Source organism: Vanessa cardui, chromosome 7, assembly GCF_905220365.1.
Source record: "Vanessa cardui chromosome 7, ilVanCard2.1, whole genome shotgun sequence".
In the NCBI taxonomy this organism is placed as follows: Eukaryota; Metazoa; Arthropoda; class Insecta; order Lepidoptera; family Nymphalidae; genus Vanessa; species Vanessa cardui.
The window spans coordinates 11,767,463-11,777,153 of NC_061129.1; the positions used below are offsets into that span (position 1 = coordinate 11,767,463).

Sequence of the window (9,691 nt, forward strand, 5' to 3'; positions counted from 1 at the left end):
GACTCAGTAGCGCTTACAAACAATTACACATAATACTTTCTAAAATATAGTGTCATATGAAGCTTTGCACTAACAATCTTAATAGCTTTTTAGATTATTTATTTATCGATAGGGATAGTATATTATGTAAACGGCACAACCAATGTATTATAGTTTTTATAAGAATCATATGATATTAATGATTGCTGATAACTGAGTGGTTGGAGATGCGTATTGTGAACGTGCGTTGGCGCAGGTCTCCGGCAGCACCACTGCCGCTGGTGCGGCGCGGCGGTGTGCGGCGCGTGCTCCCCGCACCGCCTGCCGCTGCCCGTCATGGGCTTCGAGTTCCCGCAGCGCGTCTGCGCCGCCTGCTACGACACGCTGCGCCACGAGCCGTGAGTACACGCACACACACACGCACCACACTTACACACACACACACACACACGCACTTACACTCACCCACTTTCACACACGCACACACACGCACTTACTCACACACACACACACACACTTACACACACACACACACACACACACTTACACACACACACACACACTTACACACACACACACACACACACACACACACACACGCACCTTGGACACAAGTAGTGATGTGATAGTAACCGCTCGTGTCAACGGCGCGTCCGCGTTGCAGGCGCGAGTCGCTGGCGTCGTTCCACGACATGAAGCACGCCGTGGCGTCGCTGTTCGTGGACGAGGCCACGGGCCGCATGTGCACGGCGGGCAAGGACCGCGTCATCAAGGTGACCGTTAGCTTTTCTTACCTCTAAATGGCAGCATAAGCCTGTGCAACTTGTGTATTGATTAACTTTAATATTTTGTTAAGGTATGGGATATCAGTGTGTTGCTTGCGCCCGCGCCGAAACCGGGTACCAGCGACCAGTAGTCGTAAACGAACTTCGTGCGACGTCTAGCGAGTTCGAGATTCGTTCAACTACACCACGTCGTAGCAAGTGTCTAACGATATAATGATAAACCATGTAGATTCGAAATATACGGAATCGAAAATTGGAGTAAATATATCCAGATTATTAATTTATTTCTAAGTTAAAAGATGTTTTATCTGTATTAATATGTATTGTAAAAAACATTCTTATTGATATATAAATTTATTAATTCGAAATTAGTATAATTTCATAAATATATTTATGACAGATCTGAATCCTATCGAAGGAATATAAATTGATTTTTAATATAGCGATTTAATTGCCTGCATTTTATCTAAAAATTTTTATCACATATTTATCTAGATCCTCTTATTGGTACAGATTACCAACGCGACTAAATTTTAATAATAAACCCACCATAGAGTTTATTTTAATTTCTAAATTGTCTATGGTCGGCCTTACTAAATTCAACAGATGTCTATTTAATGAGCTATTTAAAAAACACAAAAACAATCTATGCTGAGAAATATCGATTGTGATTGTAAATAAGTACTAATAAATTCAATAAATCTTTATCAAGAGTTTTAAGAATATATTGTACGAAAATAAAGTCGAATTTGGAACTAGAACGTTTTAGAAACTCAACTGTTAAATTTGAAATTTATTTTGTTTATTTCGCTTAAGCGATACGTCTACTAATATTATAGACGTGAAAAATGTTTGTTTGTATGTAGAGGTAGGTTGCTGTAATAACTATTGTAAAAAAAAACCACTGGTAACTTACATTATTCGTTAGTAATAAAAGGTTATATTTATATCCAAGCGAAACCTCGCTAGTAAATAGTCATTCCAACATATAAGTCTATATAATAATACCTCCTTAGCAAATCTTTTGTTCTAGTTATTAAAAAAAAAGTGTTCTCATTTATAATTAGAATATTTTAATAATAATTTCGATATTGTATGTTCAGATCTGTCGATATATATACTTTTTTGTGTCATGGCTGCTATATGCCAAAATGATTTGGGTAGTTGAATGACATTTCAGAAAAATAGTAAACGAAGAATATCGCTTGTAAAATGTATAATCTACGAACAATTGATGTTTTCATATATTTATTACTATTTACATTAGTAGAATATAATGTTAATGGTCCAACGAACGTTTTCAGTAAAGTTTAGTTTCTCCAGCTATTTAAATGTAAGACTGAATCTTTCAGAATAATAATTTATAATGAGATCTTGGATACTAGGCGTGTATGTAACTTATTAGATTAGGTTATACAGTAAATAAATGAAACAATATAAAAATTTCAATTGCCTTCGACGTTTTTTTCAAATGTACGTAAAATAAATTTCGTCGTGGTTGTTAAAAGTTACAATAACAGGGTGTTCTTAAGAGTTAATTTTAAGAATTAGTCAATCTTCGAAAGATTATTTGATAATTTATTATGATTTATATGTTTTAAAGTTAGAAACACCCTGTAAATAAGAAAATATTGGATTAGAAATATTAAATAAAAGACATTTTGTTAGCCATTGTATTATTAATAATATTATCGGCACAGATAAAAAATTGAATGAAAAAAAAATACGTTACAATTATAAATGTGTTCATTGAATCAGTTTAATCTGTGTCTCGGACACGTGTTTAGACCAAATAAAATGTGGTCTCTTACTAGAATTATTTATTGATGTAAGTATGTAATAGATTATTTTCTTATATATTATTAAACAATGCAAAAAATATAATATTTATAAAATTTTATAAACTCGGCTGCGGAAAGCCTTGATGCTTATTTTTGGGCGATTATAAATTTATAATATTTCATTGAAAAAAATTAGCGACAATGTTATTGTAATTTTAAAATTTTTAATATTTTTTTAATTAATATAATTTGTGTAACCAAGGTTTAAAGTATTATATGTTATGTAACACTTCAAAATGAGGTCTTTGCAGCATTGTTTTTTTTTCAGCTCTTTAGGGTCGTACATATAGATTTTAGAGTTTCACTTTTTTTTTTTTAATTCAGTTACACCTTGTGTGTATATTATTATGTATAACCAAAGTACCAAAATGCATTTTAAATGTACCTACAGATTTCGTTCTTAATTTAAATGTTAGAATATCTCATCTTTCTAAATATTTAAAATTCGAACTCGACGATTTAAAGAAAATCTGTGGTTACATTTCGAATGCTGCATTTCTTCGAGAAAATTCCCGAAAGTATCAAACTAGCATTTGTTGAAAACAGTTATGTCTTCAAAATGTATGTTTAATGCGTTCCGATTTGGTAACAGTTTCGAATGAGTTCGAATGAGTATAAATTTTTTTATTCAGGATTTATAAACCATTTAAAAAAATCTTGTTTCCGTAATAAAATTGTGTGAGTATTCTCGATTATATTTTTGGTCTTGTTACATTTTTTTAAAAAGTCACTTAATGTATTTGACTTCTTTTATTGTTTTCAAAAAATTGTAGTTTTCCCTTAAATTGTTGACCTTAGTGTTACCAGACTTTTATAAATTAAAAATAACCAGCATACAACATCAACTAAACGTGTTGTATATTTTAATAAAAAAAAAGGAACAATGCGCGGCATTCACAAGTTTGTGTGTAACATGTTATTAAATTAATAATAGTAATGTTTGAAACGTTTACTTACTACGTTTATATGTAATTGAAAATAATTTCCGGTGTGGAGCCAATGATTAATTAAATTTGTAAAAAATACATATATATTATTAATCGATTTATATTTTCGAACCACACGCGGAAGCTTGTCCGTGTGACCGTTTTTATTTAAGATAAGCTGGGTTCACACTTCACATCCGTCATATTTGAGTCATGGTCTTTATGAAAAAAAAAAATGTGATTAGAGAGTTATGAGTATTATGCAATATCCAGTGTGCACTCGGGTTTAATAATCTATTTTGTCAAAGGAAACACGTTTTATCATAATAGCGTTTATTGGAGTCGTAATACAGTCATTGTATGACATCGAACGCTTCGTACTTTGTTGCCAAACGTATTCTTCAATGTCTAAAGTGATTCATGATGAAACAATATTAGTTGGACTAGTTTTACTCGTAGTTTGGTCGTTTATACTGAAATTACATTACTGTGCTATACTTATATTTATATTAGCATTGTACTATATCCGTAGGTACGCTACATATTACGTTTTTTGTTATATAAGGTTTGGATAAAAGATATATTTAAAAATAAATTACATTTATGTTATTAAAAGATAAATATTTTTTTATTCACTGAGCTTATTTGTGTTTGTAAAGTAACACTGTAAGATAAAAGTCACCGTGTAATTATTAGGTATATAATATATCTACATACATAGATCGCTTAAAGTTTTTATGCCAATAAAATGATGAATAAATAAAGTGTATTATTTCAACGTCTCTGAGGGTGAGGTAGTCTATGCAGTGCATGCGTTTCTATGAAGGGCAGTGAACAGTTCGCCACTAAACTAAAATAAATATTAAATAGAACGGGTGTCAATGACTCGGTCACTGGTCAGCCTTTATTCAGGTACGTCGTTGTCTCTCCAGAGTCTCCTCTCTTAATTCCTGCCGTCGTCGCCGGCTTCAGCCTCGTGTCAGCTCACCATTAGCTAACATTCAGCCGGGACAGGTGTACTGTTCTTTGGGCACACACACTTGACCACTAAACACGTGCCCCATCGGACATGTTAAATAAGTTCTCAGACCGGACACACAGAAATAGTATTTTTTACATTCTGTTCCCTGTTGCACATAGAAACCATCACGTTCACAATATTTGCCACCGTTTTCTACAGCGCTTTTCCGCGGAGCGCCACACGTGTGATGCGCTGGCTCGACGCAGGAACGTCCATCGAATATCTTCCCACCGAGGCACGATAACGTCGCAAGTCTGTCACCACCCTCGCAGTAAAAGTACCTGTAAAAATATTAAACTTTAGTTTTTATCTTAGCAAAAAACATTAAATAACAATGTGGTTTAAAGTACCTATGACAATTAGACTCCAGCTCCGCGTGATAACCGTCTGCGAGGCTAGAACACGAGTAATCTTCGCTCGGACAGACAGACGGATGTTTCGGAACACACGATTCACCGTCGAAAATTCGTCCCCCGGGGCACGCGTAGACCGCTTTCTCGCCGTTGGTACACGTGTAAAATCCTCGGCATCCCGCATCGACAGCTCGATAGCGACCATCTGCCCGCCCGTAACACGAATCACGTTCTAGACTCGGGCATAAGTACTGGGACTCTAGAGAACACCTTGCTCCGTCATACACGTGTCCGGGTGGACACGCCAAAACCGTTTGCATGGGACCCTCACAGTGAAAATATCGCGTACAATTGGAATCTAGGTCCTGATAGGTTCCACTGGGCATGCCCTCGCAAGCTCTCGATCGTTTGGGGTTTTCACAGTAAAATGCTTTTTTGGGAACACATCCGACGCCGTCGAATACGAAACCGGATTCGCATGAACCTCGAAAGGTGACTCTTTCACGATTGCATTCGTACCAAGAGGAACAATCTCTCCAATCTCTATATATACCGTCTTGTCGGTTGAAGCAGGGACTGCGCCCCGGTGGGGGGCAGTGAGTTTCCGACGCTGGCTCGCAACCGCTTCCCGAGAATAACAAGCCGGCTTCACATACGCCTCGACGGATGACACGGTGAGATTCGCACACGAAATACTCTCGACATCCAGTCGATCGATCCGCGTATGCGCCATCCATTGCTTTTTGACACAATGAAGAACAAGCTTCGTCTGAGCAAAAATCGGCATCGCCAGCTGGTAGCGGTACAGCAGCGGCGCGTGGAGGCGGACATGTGCTGACGCATGCACCAGCACAAGACACTGCAGCGCGTAATTCTGCACCGCGGCAATGCAACGTCCGGCGGCATTCGTGCGACGAGTCCGGGTAGTTTCCATCTGGGAGCCCTGCGCACAGGGGCTCGTAGCAGGTACCGGCCCCGCGAGAGCAGGCTTGTGTCACTAGATCAAACCACGAACCGGACGGGCAAGCGTGATCGATGGCCGTGCCATTAACACATCGGTAATAGTGGCGACATGCTGTTCCCGGCGTAGCGTAGGCGAGCGTGTCTTCCGAAGTGCACACGAGGCGTGTGCATTGCTGGCTGCGACGCGGAACACACGCTCCAGCCGCCTCACTAAATATGCGCCCCGGAGCGCAGACGTAGCGTCCCCGCACCGTGCCTGCCGCACAACGAAAATATTCACGGCAGTCGGTGTCATAGTCCACGAAGAGTCCGTCTTTAGTGCAAGCGATATCGTTTCCATCTGAAAAATATCGTACATATTAAAAAACACATACATTACAGTGTATAAGTGACTAACAATGTTGGAATTGACATTTTTTTTTAAAAAAAATGTATAAAGGTATTATTTTATGTGTAATTATCTCTTAAATTAGTAGAAAAATGTAAATTGTCAATTAGAAGAACAAAACTTACTTGAGAGTATCGCGGCGGCTGCGGCGGCGAGCAAGTTAGCCGCGAACGCAAGGCTTTGAGTGCGGGCGAGCGCGCGCGCAGACATATCGGCTGCGACTGAGCGCGCCCGCGAGCGTGACGCAGAGCGGATAGGGTTCCTTGACATTCGCACGCCCCTGCCGTAACTTGATCCCTGCGGTGGCCCGGATGCAGCCTTCGAGTTAGGAATCTAGACACGCCTTGTTTTGTAGCACCGTTCGAGTGAAAACTTACGTGGTCGTAGAACTACAGCGTGACCTTTGCCTCCCAATTAGGTAAAATGATCGGGAAATTCCAATTTCTCATTGTGATATATTTATTAGTTTCAAACGTCGCTCGCAATGTTTAGAATTGTTTATTAAAGTCAGATTCTAACTGACCATTATTTTTTTACTTGATCAATTACTCGGTTATCATTTTATGATCGCATCCGTGGGAAACTTTTAAAAAAAGATCACGTGACGTAAATAAATGAATACTTGGTATTAAGACCGATTCTCTTAGAAATTCTAAATGATTAGCGATGAGTCGTCATCATCTACATCTTATAATGAAACGAGTAATACTTTTATATGAGTACATCATAAACGGAACGGAAAGAAGCAATATAAATTATTATAAAATAACTATTTTCTTTGTAATTAATAGTGTCAGTACTTTATATTTATGAAAGGTGTTATTTATATTTTAAGTTTAAGTTAGATAACAATTTCCAACAGCCTTCGAGATCGAAATCACGAACCATCGAAGAGGCGCTTAAAATTCGATGATTCGTAAGAATGTGAGGAATGCTATCTTAGTGCGAAACGCCACAGGCATCCTCTGCGGGGGGCGGTCAACGGGCGTAATCAATTCTAATCGGACGTTCGGTATTTCTGATAACAATCTACAGATTATGTTACTTCATTGTTAATTGGGCTACCACACAAATAAATGTCTATAAATTCTTAACTATTCTAAAAAAACAATATCGCTCTCTTAAATATTATATATCTACGTTTTATGATTGTTTTCGTTCTACTTGAAGATTTGGCAATAACTAAAATACATGTTATTTCGATCGATTCAATGAGTGTTATGAATTACGTACTTTTTGTTTTTCAAATGTTTATATGTATTAGAAACTTGAAGGTATATTCATAGCTCTACGCCACACCTACGCATAAAGTTTAATTTTAATTTACTATTAATTTCTAACGAATGCGCCAGATAATACGTTATTTTTGTGTCTACAATTAGATTAGAGTATAGGTACCTATAGTTTAACAAAGAAGTTATTGTTGTAGCCTAAGTCACCCCTTTTTATATAAGCTATCTGTTAGTCCCGTCAAAATCGGTCAAGCCTTTCCAGAGATTAGCCAGAACAAACAGTCAGACAGACAGAGAAACAATAAAAAAATATATACTTTTTGGTATATGGACCGTGTGCATACATTAAGCATTTAGTAAATAGCAGTCATTTTAATATTACAAACAGACACTACAATTGTATTATTTGTTTAGATTTGATTAGTGAGATCTATAGTCTGCATACAGCAAACGCAATGTAAAAATGGATCCAAAAACATGCACTTCTGATTTTCTGCAATAGTCCTCTCTCCAACCACCATTGGGCAAGCGAGTTGGACTGTGGTCTTTCTTTTCCAATACTGATATTTTTTTATTTGACTTTGATAAAATGAATAATTTAAAAATTTAGGAAAGTTTCGTTTCTTTAACAATATATATTATTTAATTTAGCGGATCATAGTTTAAAGCTATTTGAGGACTAAATCATAAAGAACTGGCTTTGGCTCTAGTGTTTATACTACAAAATCCTACTATATTTCATTCCTCATTATGGTATAAAATTTATTTAATAGGCCTCTCACCTCTTCATAATTTTTTTTCTTCAATATTGAAAAAAATGCATACTACTTTGCATCCCCAACTTTACCACCATGGAGCTTCCATTGAGGGGCCCATTCATCAGATCAAATCAGTTATATAGCTCAGTCGTAAAGACATACCAAAAGGACAGACTGAGTTAATTTGGCATTTATAATAAGTTTAGAAATATATACTAGGTTTAATACTATAACATTACTTCTCACAAAACAAATAGACAAATTTACTATAATATACTAGTGATATTAGAAAACACAGATAATGTTATTATGCATGTCAGCTGCAACCTTGCTTAAAAACTTCAAATTCATTTTAAAATATGCGTTACATAATTCAGATAATTGTAATGTCGTGAAATGAAAAAGTTTCAAGGAGTTGACGTTGAGTTGAAAATTCATGAAAAAGCAATAATTTTTTCACAAATTTTCCAATATTAGATCGTGTTAAATATTTTTTTTAATTTATTTTTAAATGTCAATAAATTATTTGAATTAAATTGCCTATACAAATGCAAACTATCTTGATTTCGTATTATATTTACGGTTTGTTATATAATTAACCTCTCTTTACCACATTTTTAACATCTGTTAGTAAAAAATAAACAAAAATAAAAAAAAATAGCCATTATGGCGGTTCAATAATCATAATTACAGTCGCATATTTTGTTCGAATTGTTATAAATATAAAATATCTACGTAATATAAAGATTTTTTTATTTATGTTATTTAAGAAAATATGTTATTTATATACTATTTATCTTTAATTCATAACATATGTAATAATGGGGTCTCAGACGATTACGAATAAATACAAATAGAAGCATATATAACATACCGTAGTTAAAAGCAACTTTGTAACAATTGTAATTACAAAAGCATTTAAATATGTTTTTAGTTATTTCCATGTAGGTATTAAATGTGTTTGGTTTCAATTATATTTGTTGATTTAAGTATGATAGATCTGATATTATATAATCGATCACTAATCAAGTTTATTTCCAACGAAAATAAATACACGGGAAATCCCGATGTTGGGAAATTCACAAAAGTTTAGGTAAACTACGTCGGCGCTTAGATACAAAATTATTTGTATCGAGTTACAAAAAATATCGATAAAGAACAAAATTAATTGTCACCACGAAAAACCTTTGATAGATAAAACCTTATTTCATTTAAGAGATAATATAATAACAATAATAATATGTATTGTTTTTAATTTGAGTTTGTTATGATATTCAAAGCTAATAGTTGTTTATTTCCAGGCAGGATATATAATATACATATATAATGGTATTTAACTAGCATGACTTTGTATTTTTAAATGTTGAAAATGAGTAGCTACTGAATTTATTGCCGGTTCTTCTCGACAGAATTTGCATTCCGAACCTGTGGTAGTTTCACTTAAT

The 9,691-nt window shown here is 35.4% G+C and overlaps 2 protein-coding genes across 2 annotated transcripts in view; one reads left to right on the plus strand and one right to left on the minus strand.

Moving 5' to 3' along the window:
- Positions 1-2,213, plus strand: part of LOC124530816 (WD repeat and FYVE domain-containing protein 2) — a 6,347-nt gene extending 4,134 nt beyond the window's left edge. Inside the window, exons 7-9 of the mRNA XM_047105130.1 lie at positions 236-377; positions 644-752; positions 836-2,213. Coding sequence (XP_046961086.1) covers positions 236-377; positions 644-752; positions 836-895 — 311 coding nt within the window. The 3' untranslated portion in view covers positions 896-2,213. The remainder of the gene's footprint in view (positions 1-235; positions 378-643; positions 753-835) is intronic.
- A 2,039-nt stretch (positions 2,214-4,252) lies between these two features.
- LOC124530815 lies at positions 4,253-6,550 on the minus strand. The gene is made up of 3 exons (XM_047105128.1): positions 6,382-6,550; positions 4,903-6,208; positions 4,253-4,833 (listed from the first exon to the last, which is right to left on the minus strand). Exons 1-3 carry the CDS (start codon positions 6,524-6,526, stop codon positions 4,533-4,535), a joined length of 1,752 nt encoding a protein of 583 aa, XP_046961084.1. The 5' UTR covers positions 6,527-6,550; the 3' UTR covers positions 4,253-4,532.
- Between the last annotated feature and the right edge of the window lie 3,141 nt (positions 6,551-9,691).